Genomic DNA, 21,002 nt, shown 5'->3' with positions numbered 1-21,002 from the left:
ACACAAACCAGGACACCTGGTTTAAGTCATGTGCAAGTAATTTACCTCTTAAAGAAACAATCTAAATATTAAGATACAAAAACACAGAATACAGTTTTAAAGGAAATAAATAAACAATTTGGAGATACTCAACAAAATTATTTATTCGTGTTATATGCATCTGTTTAAAAAGAATGCTGAGATTCTGATGAAACTAATTTAGTTTCTATGGGAAGATAAAAAAGAACTGAATTATTGCATTCAGGTCTTTAAAATTCTCTTGCGTTTATATTCCAACTCTGGCTTATTAAAGGGGTCTGTGCTCTCTTAACATACACATGCGCTTACAATATAAACAGCTTAACTAGACATCTGTGTTGACTACATATAAATGGCAGTTAACTTTTTGCCTTGTTTCTGTTCAACGATCTTGATATTTTAGTCTGCTGGCCAGATGAAACAAGATTGGTTTTTTAGTACCAGATGTGTCACAGTTTGTGCTTGTATTTTGCAGGTGCTCCCCCCCAGCTGGGAAGATGGAAACTTGCCATCTTTCTGAGATGATGATTCAGGATAGAAATATAAATGTGTTAAAAATAATTCGACATATTAATGGAAGCCTTTGTCCCTTGTGGGCTTCTTATGCGTAACATATGAGCAGACCAGCAGCTGTTCTATATTTTAAAAGAAGAGTTAGAAAGTTAGAAGCATACATGGCTATTCAAAACATAAGCAACTGCTTGCAGTTGTGGAAACAAGGTTCAACAATAAACTTGTATTTGTGAAGCTTCCCCCCTAATAATAATAATCCCATTGGGTTGTGTTCAGGTGGTCTTAGGGTATTGAACAATCTTTCTATTTCCATCATTTAGATTCACTAAAACACCTTCCTTGTAGAGACAGAGTGGTAGGGGTGACTACATTTTTTTAGATAAAAATGGGGATTGGTTTGTAGGTGATTTCCACCCTCCAATATTTATATATTTTTAATCACAATAAAAAACCCTAATTTGCCAGGGGGAGGTCATTTTAACTTAAACATTTTGAAAGAACCAAAAGCCCCATTGGGGGCTGAGTTGTTAATAAAATGTGGTATCTCTTATTTCAAGCCTCTAAAGCAAGAATCCTTTAGGAGATGAGGTAATGGTGTTCATTGTTTGCTCCTTCAGTAATCACCTAATGAATATTAACCAATGTCAGGAATGGCAGTAATCTTTCATTAACCCCTTACCTTTCACTGATCTTATGGAAGGAAGGACTCTTTAAGCCTTTTGGTCTAACTTTTGAACAAAGCGAATGCTAGCCCCATTCCATCTTTACTGTTGCTCTCAAAGCTCCCCCATAGAGAGACCTCTGTATCTTTAGGAATAGGCTTTTTTTTCTTTTAGAAATTGCTATCCTCTCAAGTATAGTAACGTCTACATGATTGGTCCTTGAATTTCAGTTTCTAGAGTTCAGGAGTATTTTGTGTAACACAATTACTTCCACCTCTCTGGAGTTTTTAAAGAGAACAAATGAGCTAAAGTTTAACAGAGTAAATCAGAATCAGGTTGGTATCTGTGCTATTTCAATCCGACTGCAGTTAACAGCAGTGGTGACAGCTAGTCATGGCAACGAGCAAAGCTGGTCCACAATTTGGGGTGGGCACTGCAGGAAGAAACCTTGGAAGGAAGGGGATTGCTTGTTGTTGCTGAAATTTGGAGCATGGCCAATGAAAAGAGCCCTAATCTAAGTCATAAGACATTCATTCAAGGCACAGTGATCTTGCTCAACAAACCGTGACCTTGAGCAAGTCTTAATAACATGGTTTGACCAGGTGGCATCTAAGTTTAGAATTCTATTATTATTTAAAGGAAGTGTATGTAATGGTTGATTTTAAGTTTAGACGGAATGGAGATTGCAAGCTGTCAAAAAAAAAAAAAAACTATTTAAGAGGGAAATTTGGCAGCTGAAGTGAAGTTATTCTCCTTTTTGAGAAGTCTTAACAACCAAGAGGTCTTTCCTAACTGCTGTCAGAAAACAACACTGTCCAGTCAGAGAGCATGAAGTTTGAGAATCCAGGTATGGGCACTGGAATGGTGAAGCGATGGAAATGACTAGTTCAGTCCTCATTATTGAGGCTTACTGAGTAAGAACATGGGAATTTCCTGGAAGCATGTTTGGAAGTGGGGGAACCCATGGCTGGACTTTTTTTTGCTAGTGAAACAAGGTAAAATGACTTTCATTTTAACATGAGAAATAATACTTCAGTTAGAATCAGTGGAAAGGAGTAAAACATGCACAATTTAATAGTGAATACTAAAAAAATTTATTTTGAATTGTAATTCAAAAAATTTATAGCTAAATTGGGTTATTTCTCATGTCCTTGTCCCCAGTAACGAACCCTCATTTTGAAGACCTGTTTTGGGGTAGGAACTATATAGCTTTCTTTTTCACCAATGTCCAGTGCTTCCCAACAGCCACTACATACAAAGAATACTCAAACGCTTTAAAAAGTTTGGTAAATAGAGTCACCTTTTCTCTCAGTGCAGCTCTGACATAGGGAATAGGTACAGTTTTTTTCCGTTTGTTTTTTTTTTTTTTTTGCGGTACGCGCGCCTCTCACTGTTGTGGCCTCTCCCGTTGCAGGAGCACAGGCTCCGGACGCGCAGGCCCAGCGGCCATGGCTCACGGGCCCAGCCGCTCCGCGGCATGTGGGATCTTCCCAGACCGGGGCACGAACCTGTGTCCCCTGCATCGGCAGGCGGATCTCAACCACTGCGCCACCAGGGAAGCCCCAGGTACAGTTTTTAAAGCTGGAAAAACACCTTGTTTCAATATCCCAGTTTTATGGATAAAGAAACCAAGGTCCCCAAAAGCTAAGTCTCACAGCTAGTTAAGGTTAGAACTGAGACTAGAACCCTGGTTCTTCTATGCTTCATCAGGCTGTTAGATGTTGGAAGAAATTACCGTAGAAGTTGCTCAATGAAGTTTGCTGCTGAATAATTATTACTCTGATGATGACTTATTTTCATAATTCTCATCTGTGGGAGCTGGTTTAAATCAGTGATTCTCATGGAGGAGGGAGTCATGTGTAGTTTGAAAACAAAGCACAGCTTTGTCTGACTGCTTTGGTTTGTTTTCAGTGATGATATTTATTTTGAATTTCAAATTACATTTAAAGAGCACATGAGGTTTTTATGTTTACTGAGGACAGTTGTACCTGTAAAGGAACTCATGTGTTAGCTTTTCAAAGTTCTTTCCAGGACTTTGCTTCTGTGAATGAAAAATGATTTTTCACTTGCTGTTCATTTTAGTTAAAAATGAAATTTAAAATGGGTGATTTAGGGGGTAAAATTAGTAGATGAATAGTCTAGGAATCTATATATCTAGGATAGATATGTAACAGTCTAATAGTCTAATAATGTCTAATAGTCTAGGATTATATTCCTAATCTATGAATAGTCTAAGAATTAGTAGATGAATAGTCAGATAAAACGAAATTGCAGGTGGAAACAACCTATCAACGATAGTCTATCCACTGATGAATGGATAAACAAATGTGGTCTATTTATACAATGGAATATTATTCAGTCATAAAAAGGAATGAAGTCTGGTCCATGCTACAACATGGCTGAACTTTGAAGACATTATATTAAGTGAAAGAAGCCAGAAACAAAAGGCCACTTACTGTATGAATCTAGTTATATGAAGCGTCTAGAACAGGCAAATTCATAAAGACAGAAAGTAGATTAGTGGTAACACCAGAACTTGTGGGAGGGGGGAATGAGGAGTGACTGCTAATGGGTATGGGATTTATTTTTGAGTGACGAAATGTTATGGAACTAGATAGTAGTGATATTTGCATAACATTGCAATCTGAATTGTACACTTTTTTTTTTTTTTGTGGTATGCGGGCCTCTCACTGTTGTGGCCTCTCCCGTTTCAGAGCACAGGCTCCAGACGTGCAGGCTCAGCGGCCATGGCTCACAGGTCTAGCTGCTCCGTGGCATGTGGGATCCCCCTGGGCCGGGGCACGAACCTGTGTCCCCTGCATTGGTAGGCAGACCCTCAACAACTGTGCCACCAGGGAAGCCCTGAATTGTACACTTTAAAATGGTGAATTTTATGTGTATTTTACAATTAAAAAAAGAAAAGGGATTGCATCAGTAACACTTTAGTTTATCAACCCTTTTCATGTCTTTATGATTTGTGAATAGGACTAAGCTTTGGGATGAAAGGGAAACCATCTTGTTTGCAGTTAATGGCTTCTGTGGGTCCAAAAATATATATAAAATATATTATTATATTATCACAGATTATATTTAAATTATATAAATTATAATATATAAATTATTTATAGAATGTATTATTATAGAAGTATATATAATCTATGTTTCTTAATATATAGATTGTATATACTTCTATAATTATATATATGTTTAGAGGTGGGGGTGGAGGGTCAGCACTTATGCATAAATATTTCATAGAGATTCCTGTTTCTCCTACAATCCTCTGTGGAGGTACAGATAAGACTCTGCCTTCTTGCTTAAGAATACAAAAATCTGTTGTAAGGTCTTAGGCTTTTTTTTTTTTTTTTTACTCTTATCATTCCCAGCTCAGACTTGAGAACTGTGTCTATATGTAGAAAAATCAGTATATTGATTAAGAATGGAAAAGTTGGGCTTCCCTGGTGGCGCAGTGGTTGAGAGTCTGCCTGCCAATGTAGGGGACACGGGTTCGTGCCCCGGTCTGGGAAGATCCCACATGCCGCGGAGCGGCTGGGCCCGTGAGCCATGGCCGCTGAGCCTGCGCGTCCGGAGCCTGTGCTCCTGCAACGGGAGAGGCCACAACAGTGAGAGGCCCCGTGTACCACACACACACACACACACACACACACACACACAAAATGGAAAAGTTTAGATCAAACCTGAATTTACGTGGACTATAAGTAATCATGTGGACAGGGTGACAACATACGCAACAGTCGTGCTGTGTTGTGGCTGGTTGTTTACTCTGCTTCCTTGTCTGACTCCTGGTTACACCTGTTCTCTCATCACTGTTCCAATGCCCCTGTATCCTTTAAAAGCCCACCCCATGCCCTATTTACATAAGAAGTTTGTGTTTTGTTCCTTGGTCTCTTGGTGAACTTTCTTTTTGACAATTACTGCACATTTTGTCAACTCTTTGAGGAACATTTGTTTCTGTGGCAAGGTTACCTGGTTATTCATATGTGCTTTGAAACTGGATGTAAGAGAAAAATTGACTGCATATATTTTTGTGGAATGATTTTAACAGTCTTTTGTTTCCTCAACTGTAGATTGTTTCTTTTTAAAAAAGCAAATAGTTGTTTTTGCTCTGGCAGTTACAAATAATTTTTTCCCAGACACAAAAATTATATTGGCTGTTATTAGCTACACAGAAAAAAACCTCTAAAAGAATACTTATTTTTGTTTAAAAATATAATACATCAAAGTGAAGCAGTTACATTTTAAACAAACAAGAAGGTATAAAATGTTTTCATAGAGTTAGGAGGGAGGGTAATTTGATTTAGTTCATTGTCAATCTGGATGCCAAGAATAAGAACCATCTTTACTTTTTTTTTACTTTTCTTTACTCTGTGAGCATCAGATATAAAGATGAGAAATTTTAGTTATAAGTTAGTGAAGTTTTAGGGTTTTAATTTTATTCAAATATCAAAACTTTTTCAGAAAAATAACTTTTCTTCATTTTGCTCCACATCTTGTGGAAGCCCTGAATTCAGGAATGTTCTTACATTTATTGAGTGTTATGGACTGAATGTTTGTGTTCCCCCAAAATTCATATGTTGAAGTCCTAACTCGCAATGTGATGGTATTAGAACCTGAGGCCTTGGGGAGGTACTTAGGTCATGAGGGTGGAGCCCTCATGAATGGGATTAGTTCTCTTGCTCTCTTTCCGCCATGTGAGGATATGAGTCTGCAATCTAGAAGAGGGTTCTCACCAGAACCTGACCATGCTGGCAACCTGATCTTGGATTTCCACCCTCCAGACTGTGAGAAATAAATTTCTGTTGTCTATAAGCCACCCAGTCTATAATATTTTGTTATAGCAACTCAAACTGACTGGTACACTGAGTTTGCTTCTTCAGGTCAACTCCAAAGTGGTTTAGAAAGAATTTGTTTTCTCATCTCCTCCCCATAGATTTCTCAATATAATGATTTTCTAGGGGATATCTTATTCATTTGGGGAATTTTGCTTACTGTCCTTTTTTACATTCATAACAAAAATTTCTGACAAAATTTAAAATATCTTATGGAAACCACTATACTATGTGATAATGACTTACTACTATGTAATAAACAACTACATTTAGACTGATCATGAAAATAAAAACTAACACAAGTATGATAGATCCTCATTTTCTAAAGAAATATATCTTTATTGACTTTTTCCATTTTCTTACAAGCAGTTAAAAAACTCATTCTTGAACTTGCATGCTGTTCAATGTTATGATGGCTGCCTCCTTATGAGACTATCAGTGGAGCTATAGTAAGTTTCCTTAAGCACCACAGAAGACAATCATTGCTTGGTCTCACTTTTACAGAAAAGAATCCAAGTTTCACCGGAAAGAGTATGCTTAGCTCTCTTGAAGAAGACCAGTTTAGTGGATTAATGTCTAATTTACATATAGTAATAAAGACAAACTTTGAATCTTTACAGATTAAATGCCCACTTTATACCATGGTGTAATTGTTTGAATTATTGGTGAGTGTACAGTATATAGCTGTAGATGTACTAGATATGTCTATAAATAAAATAGTGCTTTAAGATAACAATATTCTTTGGCTGATTTAAATGCCTATAGTGGACTCTTTCAAAAGACTAAAATGAAAATGGTCCCACTATTATTGTCAATCTTAACACTGAGCTGGTGCGGAAGGTTCCCATACTGTTGACTGTCAGCATCTCCAGGTCCACTATGTATTCTCTTGGTCCTGTTAGCGACTTCACCAGCACAAGCATTGCACTTACAGGACTTGTTTGCTAAAATAAAAGAAAAAAGAAGGAGTGAGAGAATAATTTTTCTTGTATTGCAGTTTCTATTATTTGTGAATACACTTCCTATAAGAATTTTTTTTAATAGACTTATTTATTTATTTATTTTTGGCTGCGTTGGGTCTTCATTGCTGCATGTGGGCTTTCTCTAGTTGTGGCGAGTGGGGGCTACTCTTTCATTGCCGTGCGCAGGCTTCTCATTGCGGTGGCTTCTCTTGTTGCGCAGCATGGGCTCTAGGTTCATGGGCTTCAGTAGTTGTGGCACGTGGGCTCAGTAGTTGTGGCTCACAGCCTCTAGAGCACAGGCTCAGTAGTTGTGGTGCACAGGCTTAGTTGCTCCGCAGAATGTGGGATCTTCCCGGACAAGTGCTTCAACCCATGTCCCCTGCATTGGCAGGCGGATTCTTAACCACTACGCCACCAGGGAAGCCCAAGTGAAGAATTTGCAGGTAGGATTAAAGTCACTACTGAGTCCCTTCTTGGTTCTAATCCTTCTGGATCTTATCCATTATCCACACATAGTCATTAGTTCCAGATACAGGGACCTGCTTTCTTTTGATAGTTCTTTGTTTTCTACTCATCCCTCTCTGTTAATGTTTCTCTTCACTTTTATTGAGTAGTTCTAGCCTTTATTGAGACTGGAGTTCATGTGAGAATCTGATAATTTTTTGAACTGATAAAGTTGTCATCTTTCACTTCTCAACATTGTGGATCTGTTTACATTCTAGTAGGTGAAGAGGCATGTAAGTAGTTAATTTCAATAGAATATGGCAAATGCTAAGATATATGGGGATATGCAGGGTATATGTGAAGATACACAGAGGTGTGTACTCACAGAGAAAAACAGAAGGACCCTGAAGCATTGAGGGAAGGCCTTTGAATGCCTGAGGACAGTCACACAGAATAAGTGGGAGTTTTGTAAAGAAGGATGTTCCGGAGAACTGGACGCAGTTTCACTTTGATGAACAATGTGATGTGTGCTGGAGAGTGCAGGGAGATGAGTTTGGACAGGCAGGCAGGTAGATGTGTGAATCTGAAGGCCAAGAGGAGGGCAGGGATAGAAATAGTGGATTAGGATTTAGCAGTCACGTCAATAGGTGGACATTAAACCAAGGAAGAGAACATATATGATAAGACTGGATCTGTGAGAGGCCAACATTTAAGGAATGGGCAGAAGAGAAGCCATTGAAAGAAGCTGAGAAGAAATAGATAATTAAGTGGTAAACAGATGAATGGCAAGCAGTGTCCAATACAGCAGGGGAGGATGAAGGTGACTGGAATTGAAAAATGCCTCTGGATATAGCAGTACGGATGCTGTTGGTAGCTTTTTTCCAGAGCAATTTCAGTAGGGTAGTGGGAATAGAAGACAGAAGAGTAACTAGGAAATAAGAAAAATAGAGACTGTGATTACAGACTGTGCTTTAAGAACCTTGGCTAGGAAGGGAGAAGAGAGAGATGAGGCAACATCTAGAGGGAAAACAAGTTAAATATGTAGGAGGTATATTAGAGTTTGATAGAAAAAGGTTCCAGAGGAAATGGAGTGAAGAATACAGGTGGTGGGTTGGCCTTGATTGATAGAAGTGAAACCTTGTCTTTGGAAAATTCAAAGGAGAAGGTTAGAAGGAGAACACATGGACTTAAGTTTGCAAGGGATGGGATGGGAAGTTCAAGTAATTTATGCCTGTTGGTTTCAGTGGTTTCAGAAGAGTAGGAGATGAGGTCACCTACTGAAAATGAAGGGTATAAGAACTTAAAGAGTATGGGGACATTTGCAATCAGTGGCTGAAGAGAAGAAATAAAAGAAAGTAATAGTATTGTTGAGGACACATCTGAAGTTGGAGATTTATAGTATTACCAATCTGTGCTGACAAGCTGGGTGTGAAAATAGACGTGGATTATGTGATTGATCTAGAGTTGTTGGACAGGGAATTGAGGTGTTGGTGACAGAGTAGTTCAAGGGTCCACCAAGAAGTTGATAGAGTGGAAGAAAATGGTGGGTGAGGGGTCCGAGGACTTGCATCACTGTGAGGGTGAAGAGCAGATAGAGTCGGAGTGAGGGCATGAAAAAGAGGAAAGAGAATCAGTCACTGAGGGTGTCACCTGAGACTAAGATGTTGATGTGGAACTGTTCTGCATGATAACTGAGACTAAGATGATGATGTGGAACTGTTATGCATGATAACAAAGTCCAGCATGTGGCCATGGGGTGGTGGCAGAGTGACATGAAGCTGAAGGTCATGGGGGATGAGATGGCCAGAGAACTGTAGGCTGAGGTAATGGATGATTATAATAGTGCCCAGATCTGAGTGATCTCACCTACTTCCTACATACTCTGCCTGAGTGATCTCATCCATAGCCATGGCTTCAATTATCACATATCTGCCAGTGACTTAAGTCTATACTATGAATTCCAAGCCCACATATCCAATTCTCTACTCATCTTTACTTGGATGTCTCATGGCGACCAGGACTCAGTATGTCCAAACTGAACTCCTCACCTTCCTCTCTCCACTGGCTCCTTCTTCCTTATCTCAGTAAATGGTACCACCATTTTTTGTTGCTCAAGACAGAAACTTGGAGGTTATCCTTGACGCTTCCTTCTCCTTCACTTCCCCGTAGCAAATGGGTTACCAAGCCATGTCCTTCTTTCTATATCTTCATAAATCTGTCCACTTCTTTTGGACTCACTGCTACCACACTAGTCCCCCATCTTTTGAACTACTTACTGGTTTCTCCATTTCCATTCTTGCTCCACTCCAATCCAGGCTCTATAGTGCAGCCAGGTATCTTTTTTTAACATGAAAATCTGATACAAACTCCTCTACTTGAAACCCTTAGTATGGTCTGTCAGGCATTGTGTGATCTAGGCCCTGCTCATCTCTCCAGGTCCCTCTCAAGCCACTCTGCCTGTAGCAACTGGAGTTCCAGATCAATTTGTTTGCTTTTTATTCCTTCCATTTGCTAGTCTTTCGTTGCTAGTCTTCAGCTTAAATCTGCTTCTTCCAGGAAGCTCCCAGACAGCTGCTGTTTGGTTAGGGGTTAACTTGTGGTGTACTCATGAACAATCTGCAGTGCTCAGTTGTAACGTTCAGCATACTTGTGAACACTTGTTCGATGTCTCAACTATAAGCCCCACTGGGGCAGGAATTGGCTTGGTTTTATTCACTGCTATGTCTCTAGAACCTAGCATGGTGCTTGCCTCTTATAGGTAACAGTGATGCCTTGAAGATGTTGATTGAATTAATTTATTCATTTAAAAATATTTTTGAGCACCTGCAATGTGCCAGGTACCATTCATTCTATGTGCTGTGCATACAAGAGTGAACAGACAGGTAAGGTCTCGTTTATTGCACTCACACTCTAGTAGGTAGTAGGTGACACAGACAAATAAATACTATTCAAGGTGGTGATAAGGGCTATGAAGAAAAATAAGTCTCAGTAAGGAAGGATAGATATTGGTCGGTGTGGGTGGAGGATGGTATTCTACCTTTAATTTCATGTATTACTTCTTTCTAATATGTTCCCTTTTCTAGGGAAGAAGATTTTCTCAGTATTGTCCCACAAGGAATATAAATAAAATCCTATATCCCACAGATCCTTTCAAGGATAAGGTCCAGCCTCATGTTTCTCAAGAAACATTCTTTGACTATTGCAGCCCATATTAATTCTTTGATGTCTTGGAGCATGGAGTTAAACACTTATTTGTCCTCTTCTTTTTTCATAGATGTTAACTATGCCACAAAGTAATATTTAAAGCTCTTTGAAGTAAGGAACTGTGTATTACATGCACCTAGCATGAAGTTGAGTATATAACAGGTGCTTAATTAAGGCCTGCTTTTGGAGTCCTATGATTAAATGCCCTCTGTGCAAGTGGAATTTCAGTGGAGAACTCTTGTACGATTTGATCCAACTATTTTTTGAATTATGTGATAATAAATATTCTTGAAATATCTTCCTATTTTAAATGCTTTTTTTGGTTTCAAATAGTAGTATTTAATTCTGGGATTATCAAAATTGGCAATGTTTTATGTCATTCATAAAAAAGGATTTTACTTGAGGAAAAACACTATTTATATCTGAAAATATCAAGTCAATAAGTTCACTGATATGAATCATAAAACTTTAAAAGTGCCATGTTTATTGCAAAAAAATAAAAACCATGCAGGTACTTTGCTTAACTCTTTGTTGATTCTGCTAGGAAATTTTATTTTCTTAAATTATGGCTAAGAGCTCAAAATGGAAAATTATTTTTAAAGATGATTTTGAGATGAACCTATTTTACTGCCATGGGTTACAAATAATGTTATTTCTTTGGGTTAAAACTATTAAATTGTCATTATCTGAACTGTGTGAAATTCATTTAGAGTAAACTTCTTACAAATATCTAGTATATCTCAAATTTAAAGCATCAAATGTTAAAGAAGTTTATTTTTAGTTATTAGAAAAAAGAATAGTAATAGATTGTATTTTGGGTTGGGTTTTTCTCTTCAGAAGTTGGTCATGAGAGATTAATCATTTCTAATTTACTGGCAGAGAAACAGAGTCACATAATTCTGGAGCTGGAAGGGAACTTAATATATCAAAGAACAGGATAAACGAGTAAACATTAAAAATCTGTAAACTTTACCACGAGGATGAATTTCCCAATTTACTTTTCATATTCTCAAAATGAAATATTGACCTTAAAATCTGATTAAAAATGAAGAGTGCCCAAAGGAGTTTTGAGAAAATTGGAACTGGATGAATAACATCCTTAGCGTGAAAGACTTACCGTAACCCTGCAAACTGCTTGGTGGGGTGCCATCATTTTCACATGAAGTGGTGAGCCGTATTTGAAATATGTCGGAATTTTAACCTAAAATGAACTTGCTAAGATTTTGCAGGGACGACGGGAAGGCTGAGGCACTGGAGTCAGAGAGATCTGCTGGGAAGCCCTTGGAGGGATTAGAGAGGTGCTAAGAGCCGGTTTAAAGGAAGAGAAGCAGAGACACAAGGAAACAAAGATAATCCAGGGGACACCAGGGAGAGAGAAATGGCAGAATTCAGAGAAAGATTTCATATAGGCAGTGAAAGAAAGGGAGTACATAACCGTGACCTCGCATTGTCTGCCTGGAAATTTGCAAGAATAGTACAACTATCAGTTGTATACATGGTGCGGGGGGTGGGGAGTTGGGGTCACTTCTCAGATATTTCTGGGTCTTAGTTTTGGTGCAGATGTAAATAATCGCGAATGTAACAATAAGGAATTCAGCGTTTTTGAAAGGCTCTCCAGGAATTCTTTTTTCTATGTACAATTAAATAGCTATCACTGATTTGTGGTATCTACTTGAGGTGTGTGTGTGTAGGCTTGTGTTTTGGTGGTCACACACAACTCTGTTAGAGTGTGCAACTTTTATCTGAGTGACTTTAGAGAAGCTACTTCATCTCCCTGAGTCTTACTTTTCTTTTCTGTAAGATATGGAGATAAATATTAATCTGACCAAGCATTACCAAGGGGATTAAATGAGATAATGCACGCTGGAAGGACTTACACAATGCCTGCAAATAAAAACTCTTTAAATATTAGCTTTCTTTCTATGTGACTTACTACCAAACAACAACAACAAACTTGGAACTTTCTCAACAGCTAAGGCTGCCCTCAGGATACTTACTCTTAGGTAGAACTCTCTGTTTTCATTTCCAGATTTAATCCGAAAAGTATTGATAGTGTTGGGATAAATGGTTGTGGCCTGTATCTGGAAGATGTCAGATGGCACAGACCTATCAGATCGGATGCTCATGTATTTGTAGACTATGGATTGGGGAAGTTCTCGGCACAGCGCATTTGAGACTGGGCAAACACATCGGCTGCGGAGACAAACAAAAGTATTCACCAGTTAGGCTTGGTAAAACCAGAAGATTCTCAGTTTCAAAAGTTCTGATTTTTCTTACTTCTCTGATGTTAGAACGTAAGGATCTTGACAAGGATTTCGTGGGTAACACCGGAAGCCGCCATGATAATTCCAACACATTTCATCTTCCCGACATTCATTTGTGGTCTCACACTCATTTATATCTGTAGAGATGTAGAGTCGAAGAGTTTACTGATATAAGTAAATTGCGGTAAGTGGCAGATTCCAGTTTGCCACTGGAAGGAGGTGTATAAGAATCTGGACTGTATTTAATTTGCTTTTGGACACAAGACTTGGTGGGACCTGGGTTCATTGCATTAATTCATGACAGATGTAGTGGAGCCATTCTCTACAGATTAATATGTGTCATTTCATGGTATTTTATCAAGCACCTATTGTTCATTTGTTGAATTCAAAGCCAAATGCTTGCCATTGACTTCACTTAAATAAAAATGAAAGACACTATTGCTTGACCTCTGGGGAATTAAGGAAAGCTGAAAGAAGGAGGAGGCCTCTCACCTTGGCCTTGAAAAGGGTGGTGGTTAGATGGGATTTTCAGATTGCAGTGGGGAGGGCCTTACAGGCTGCAAAAGCAGCAGACAAAAACTATGGAGATGGAAGTTTATGTCAGGCTCAGGAGCTTGGGAGAGGGGGAAAGGCTGGAATATGGTTGCAGTAAGCTGTAGCATGCTGCTGGATAGTTAATGTTCTGGGATTGGATTACACTGTCCATAGGAAGCTGTTCACAGCAAAAGGAGTGAAGCTATGAAGTATCCTACCATGTAGAGCATGACTATTTAAAGACCATGGGGAAGAAGGGGAATTAAGGAAGGGTCTGTCAGTGTCAGCGGTGAGAGGCAACCCAGGAAAAGGCAGTGCAAGGAGGTCAGAGCTAGAGAGGGTCCCAGGAAGGAGGGTTGTGGGAAGGCCAGGATGGATAAAGACTGAATTTAGATTTGGGAATTAGGAGTTCCCAAATGATATCTGAGAGAGGAGTTTACAATGCTAGAGAACCATTACATTTACGACAATGAAAATTATATTAATATCCACATCCCTATGTATGTCTCCCTTTACATTTGAATAGTGATTAGATTTTATCCAATATAAGCCTTTTCTGAATCATTCCTTCCCCACAATCAGATATTTTCATTCATTAATTTACAGGTAGTCATGGCCTAGTGGCTGGGATATGATCTCTTTCTTCTCTCTGAATTCTTATATCTCATGTTCCTCTTTGGGGGCCTTTATTGCTTTTTGCTTTGCATTATTGAAATCTGCATGTTTGTCTAATCCTTCTATTAGCTTGTAGCTCCTGGAGGGCAAATGCTATTGTGCACATCTTTCTGTCCCTTTATCATCTAACATGAGTGCACTGGGGGCACCTGGATTTTAAGAAATATTAAATTGAACCGAGTTGCTCTTCACACAAACCATATGGAGATGGTGAGAAATATATTATCTCTATTTGGCATGAAGGGAAAACAAATAAGGGTTAAGTGGCTGACCCAAGTTCATAGAGTTAGTGACAGGCATCTCTCCACTGCAAGGTATTGCATCCTCTAAATGAGAATAATTCCATTCCTTGTCTTTGGAGAAAAAATTTTCTTTTAGCTTCCAAACTGGCAAAAGCTATCTGGAACCCAAGAGGAGACTGGAAAAGCTATGCAGTTTCCAAGAGTCAGTTACAAAAAGTATCTTCTTTTGGACTGGCTATGGCTAAAGAAAGAACTTAGATTCCTCAGAAGAAATCACAACTGACTTGTCCTTTCAATATTTTTCACTTTTTTGAAAAATAAAATGCTGGTTAGCTACAGGGAAAGTGAAGACTGGTTTGTTATATGGAGTTCAACAGCAGCAAAAGGAAACTTTATGTGATAATTTTATTTATTACTTCCAGTAATTTAGAGCCTAGCTTAATCAACTCCTTAATCATTTTGGAAGGTTTTTCAGAAATGATTAATAGTATTGAAATATTTGATGAATGTGTGTCTGTGTATCTGTGTATTCTCTCTGTTTCTCTCCTTCCCCGCTGTCCCTCTCCCCTCCCCACAACCTGCCACCACTCACACACACACAGAGTTTTAATTTTTGCAAGACTGTGGAAATGAGAACAGTTATTTCATCCCCAAAATAAACCTTTTGGGGGAAGGTAAGAATCCAGACTCTTTTGGCTTTACTTTAACCTGTGGATAGGGTTGGGAAGGAATGGTTTCAGTGGGGGAAAACAATTGTTTTGTACCCTAAAAGAATGGTAAGTCTCTTTCACAAAAAATGTTTTGGTTTAACCAAACATTCTTCAAGGTATAACACTAATGAATCTCCTATTTGCAATTCCTTTGCATTTTCACCTTTCGCTATAACAGATATAAATAGAGTAGACTGGTAAGATTCCACCGAATGTTAACTTGTTTCTCTCTTTTGCTGGGTGTCAAATCCATTTATGACCAGAAACACACAGACATTTGTTTCAGGACTCCAGGGAAATTGGTTAAGGAATCCCACTGGCTAACATTTTCCTGCATGTAATATTCATGTTAAAAGTCTCAATTAGGGTTCAGAAAGTAAAACCATTGGAATGCAGTGTTTCTCCACAATTAACATTACAGAGTCTCTAGTAACGTGGAAAGGCGTAGAAAGATGTTTATTGTGCAACGAACTACATTCTGATTATGCTCATATTTAGTGGTTGGATTCTAGTTGAATGATCACATGCACGCTATAAAATCTCAGGTCACGGATGTTCCTGTGAATTAATATTTCCCTGTAAAATCATGATATAGACTGAGAATCCTGAGTGTCTCCTTTCCTTGATCTTTTCCTTTCTTAATATTTTACTGCCCTTCCTCTAGAGAAGATTTGCTACTAGTCATTTATATTGCTGGGTAAATTTCATAAAAACATCTTGAACTTTACAGGCTTTATAGTTTATAAATAATTTTTCTGTATGTTATTCCATTTCATTCCCTCAACTACCTTTTCCAAATGAGAAAGTTGAGGCTCAGAGAAGTTTGATAATTTGTTCAAATTGTATAGATAGAATGCCATACAGCTAGGTCTCAAACAGATTTTGTGTCTTCAAGTTCAGTCATTTTTTTTTCACTCTCTCACTGCTTTATGTAAACCTGTGTTTGTACCAATTTTTCCAGGATTATCTAGTTTTAGATTTACCTGAATCGTCTTTTGCCTGTTAAAGAAATTTTAAACTACATGCAGGAGGTAGGGAGGAGAGGGTGCACATTTTCAAATCTTTCAAAGAGACTCTGAAATCATACCATGTGGAGAGCCACTTCTTCCACCTACATGTAGCTGTGAAAATCACCTGAACATTTATTTTAAAACTGGACCCGAAGACATTAGCTATTTTTGGATTAATAGTTTTTTTTTACTGAAGTATTCAAGCACTTTTTAATACACATGAAGCTGATTTTCTCAACACTTAAATTACTATCCAATTTATAATCCTGGTGTTTTAGAGAATTCAGATGAGTTTGAGGTGCACCTAACCACACATTAAGCTTATGCTGTACACTGAAACTCATGGTGAAATATTTTAATAATTGAATCTTTTCTGGTGGATGATTAGAGGATATATATCATAGGGATTTTGTAGGCTATATAGAAGGCATACCAATATTTTATTAAAATTATTTATTTTAAGAAAGAAAAATGATTACTTTAAATTTCAAAGAGAGTTAACACTGAATATCCTCTTTATGAGATGTGCATGTCTCATGATCAACAGGGGGAAAAAAAGAGCTCAAATTGTAAAAAGTGAAAGTCTGTGATAGAGAATCCTACAACTTCCTCCCTGCTTTTCCTGGTTAAAACTTAACAGATATGAAAACAATAAACTTACCCTGACATGTTCTACTTCTCACCACTTGGTATCCCTGGGGGCACATACAAGAGAATTTCCCAGGCTCATTGACACATTGATATTGACACAGGTAGCTCGAAGTTCTGCATTCATCAATGTCTGTTGAACCAGACAAGAGCAATAAGACAGAGTTGAAAACTTACATGTCACTATTTTGGTAATTTTTTTTTAACACTGCATACTCTGAAACAGAAATACAATACATTGTAAGAAGCTGAAGTGCAAATTCTAACAATATCAGCTCATTTCCCATAGCACTTCACAGCACAGTTTTCCTTACATCAGTTTTACTCACTTATTGCTGACAGTTTGGCGAATCCTGGAACTAACCATACTAGCTGAGCAGACTGAATGAATTGGCTTGTGGTTGATGATCTTCATGTTGTGCTTGGCAGACCCACCCAGTGATGCAGATTCATATTTGCCTTCTCAGAAATTGGGTGGCTCTGCTCCCAAGTTCATCTGAGTTTTGAACTCCAAGTTCCATCCCTGTGCTAGCTTCTAGAGGTGATGCCCTGGCAGAATGCTTTGCATTTCTCAGTGGTGCTGTCCCAAGTAAAGGTGGGAGCATTTGTGAGGAAGTCGGGAGCATGACGTGTCAATGGCATCCCCCTCAGGATGTCTTATGCCTTTTGAATTACACAGTGGCAGGCATGACTAGGGGCCAGGTCTCTTGGTTTCTCTTCTAATGTTCTTGACTTGCAATCAGCCATTTTTGAACTTAAACATGCATGCCAGTCACCTGGAGTTCTCATTAGATGCAGAATCTGACAAGGTAGGTCTGGGCTGGGGCCTGAGATTCTACAATTCTCACAGGCTCCCAGGAGGTGCCACTGCTGCTAGCCGTTGCATCACACTTGAGAAACAAGACACTAGAGCACCCTTGCTAATTATCAGACCCAGCCTACATCTAATATTTCAATTATTTTGTTTCTTCTCCTTTCTTTTGAAAACATACTAAAAAGTCAATGTTATAATTGAACTAAATTAACTGGATTTTAGAACAGAATTTCCATGGATAAAAATTTGCTTTCATAAACAGGTACATACTTGGATTAAAGCAACAGGAATCGCAGGAAGTGGACCATGATTACTAATTATTTGGACAATATTTTACCTTCACAATTGAGCCTGTCACTGCTTAGCTCATATCCTTGATTGCACTGACAGATGAATGAACCAAGAATGTTGTAGCATTGCTGAGCACATTGATTGCTGGCATCACATTCATTTATGTCTGAAAGGCAAGGTTATACACATTTATATATCTATGTCTTTAAACATAGCCTTGCTCTTTTGTACCTATGTCATCCAATGATAAGTGAGTAATTCCCTAGCTGGATTCTTTGCTCTGCAGAAGCTAACTGGAGAACAGCCATTCAGGTTTTATATTTGTTGGAACAACTTCAAACATCTGTCATATAATTCTTTTAAAAATACCAGAATATTTTTTTTTCTGGGAATGACAGTTAGTTTGGTGTTTGATGAATCTTTCCAAAAGAGTTTAATGATTCTAATAAATATACATTCCAGTATCTGTTTTCTTGTATTGTTGTTCAGATGCAAAATGCCAAGTCTATAAATAATTGATATAAGACACATACTAATACGGTCTCTCAGCATGCTGTAGTGAAGATTTATCTGTGCTATTTAGTACTTTTTAAATGGGTCCTGTTAAATTCCATTACAATTATAACATAAGCCTTTGAGACCCATACAGAGTTTTGCAATGCTCTAAGGCACTGAAAATATTGTGAAAAGGCATTTTTCCTGCACTAGATTCTTTCCATGTCATGCCAATCTTAGAATTGTGTGCCGTGACATTGCATTCTGAAAGGGCAGAAGAAGCATGTAAAAATCAGATGCACTTTCAGTGGAAAGTTTATGTATTTGAACTTGCAGTAACCCCTTTGGCACCTTCAGCGTTTATATCACACACTCTTGACTAATTGGTGTGTGTATATCAATTGATCTGTAGTTAAAAATTGTTTTTTGATACACTCACAGAAGAGAACTAAAACCAAGGTTAACATTTTTTTCCATTCACATCTTGATGTGTTTTAAAAAACCAGATTGGTTACTGTCTTTTCAGCTTTATGGAGGGAAGTTGATGGAAACCAGTTCACTCAAGAACATAGAAAACTGGAAATACTGCAGTGTGGCTTGGGAAGACAGAAATCAGTCAGGACGACTCTTTCCAGAAGTCTTACCTACACAGGTATAGTTGTTTGCTGCCAATTGAAACCCAGGACTGCACTGGCAATAGAATGATCCTGGCGTGTTCACGCATCTTTGGTGGCAATATGGAGGGATGGTACATTCGTCTATATCTAGGTTATCAAGCATACACAAAGAGAACCAAATTATTGACTATCCAAATTACTATTATTGAGCTGTTTAATCTCAAGTTCTCAGCAGAGCATTATCTAGAAAACCTATCTAGAGACATCCTTTTAAAAGTAATTAGTTTTCTTTTTAAAAAATTTGGGTGTCTATGCTTTAAATACACTTTGGTCGGCCCTCTGCAGTTAAATGAGATGTTAAGAACAAAGACTTCATAAACCTGGTTGGGTTGGTTGAGATTTAAAGAGGGAAAAGTAATTAAAACTATTTCACATATAAGTGAGAATGTCAGGCTGGGAATCTAAAAGCTTATTTATAATGATAGAAGTAGAAAAGAACTATGGAAGAATTGAGTGATGTAGCGTAAAACTAATAAAAGGAGGTACGTGCTGTTGCTCAGCTGGTGACCTTGGCGAAGTCACTTCTTCTGTAAAATGTGGATAGTAATGCTGCGTGTGTATCTTATGAAGTTTCTGTGAGAATCAACTGAAAGAACGCTATGGAAGGAATGGGACGCTAAACAAGTTACTTCTTGAGAGTGCCCTTCTGACACATTGATCATGTGTTCCAGCCTGTGTCCTTCTCGTATAAATATTTCCAACTATAAAATGCTCAACTGAGAACTTGCAAAGTAGGATTAATATTTTAGAAGCATAATAGAATTCCATTAACTGATGATTCTACACTTTGTGACAACTCCAATATGGCATGTGTAATTTGAAATAACAATTATGCACAATCACTGTAATACTATGGAGTGACTACCTCATGGAAAAAATGAAACAAAACAAAACTTTATGCTGAACCCTTCCAGTACTTTAATAACTAAAAGTGTGGAAGGCAGTGTGCTTAAGTGGCTGCAAGGTAATCTGAGTTTGAATCTTCGTTCTGGCATTTACTAGCTTGGTCTTAACCTCTCAGAGCTTCCATTTCCTCTCCTGTGAGTAATAATCAGCAATGTGGCTGGATTGCTGGGAGGCTTACATGAGATGGTTTAGGTGAACTTCCTTGCACAAAACAGGCAAAAAAAAAAAAAGGGAGCTATTATGAATAAGCTGCAAAATATATTTGATTTAACTTGAATATTGAAATAAATAGTAATGATGTTCACATGGCTTCCCTCCTAATTTATTTAGGTGTCTGATCAAATTGTCACCTCAGGGAGGCCATCTCTGTCCATCCATATAAAATAACTTCTTCTTCCCCATCTACCCCCTTATCCTGCTTTATATTTCTTTGTAGCCAGTGACACTCCTTGACATTGTATTATGTGTTTATTTGCTTCTTGTCTGTGTCCCTCCCTATAATGCAAGGCAAATTTCCTCCTCTTGAGGTAGAGGTAAAGTATTTTTTGTCTGTTCACTGTTGTGTGCTTAATACCTGGAACAGGGTCTGGCATAGTAGGTGCTCAATAAACATTAGCTGAATGAATGGAAATTTCATACTAATTAAGAGTAATTTTAGCACGGTTCTTCCTAGTACCTAGTGTTACAGCCAGGTGCCAATATCAATTGCTAAATTATGTAAGTGGTACTTTCTAATAGTTCCGTGGGCTGCGATTCTGTAAAATCTGTTTGTTTACTACAATGGCCCAATGCCTAGAACTTGGCATACAGTCAGCGCTCACTAAATATTTGATGAATAAATAATGCATGTCTTCTCAAACAGTAAACATTCATTGAACCATTGTTATTTGCTATCATTGTATTTGGTAATGTAGGTTTATAATGATGATAATCATATATTCTATCCTGTCTTGTATGGAAAACAGGCATGAAAACAAATTAATGCATGGAATTATAAGATCAAAATAGAGAAGTGTACAAGGGAGAGAGGGAGCACCATTCTACTCAAAGTGTGAACTGCTGACCACTACTGGTCCACGGACCATT

At 38.1% G+C, this 21,002-nt stretch overlaps 1 protein-coding gene across 2 annotated transcripts in view; it reads right to left on the bottom strand.

Moving 5' to 3' along the window:
- Positions 1 to 6,355: 6,355 nt before the first annotated feature.
- The window catches only part of EFEMP1 (EGF containing fibulin extracellular matrix protein 1), a 67,428-nt gene continuing 52,781 nt past the window's right edge, over positions 6,356 to 21,002 (bottom strand). For both annotated transcript variants that reach the window (XM_059080021.2, XM_059080022.2), the window contains 6 exons: positions 18,978 to 19,097; positions 17,885 to 18,004; positions 16,747 to 16,866; positions 12,928 to 13,051; positions 12,648 to 12,843; positions 6,356 to 6,984 (listed from right to left, as the gene is read on the bottom strand). In XM_059080021.2, coding sequence (XP_058936004.1) covers positions 6,823 to 6,984; positions 12,648 to 12,843; positions 12,928 to 13,051; positions 16,747 to 16,866; positions 17,885 to 18,004; positions 18,978 to 19,097 — 842 coding nt within the window. In that variant the 3' untranslated portion in view covers positions 6,356 to 6,822. The remainder of the gene's footprint in view (positions 6,985 to 12,647; positions 12,844 to 12,927; positions 13,052 to 16,746; positions 16,867 to 17,884; positions 18,005 to 18,977; positions 19,098 to 21,002) is intronic.

Source organism: Kogia breviceps, chromosome 11 (genome assembly GCF_026419965.1).
Source record: "Kogia breviceps isolate mKogBre1 chromosome 11, mKogBre1 haplotype 1, whole genome shotgun sequence".
In the NCBI taxonomy this organism is placed as follows: Eukaryota; Metazoa; Chordata; class Mammalia; order Artiodactyla; family Physeteridae; genus Kogia; species Kogia breviceps.
This window is presented reverse-complemented; position numbering and strand designations above follow the sequence as displayed.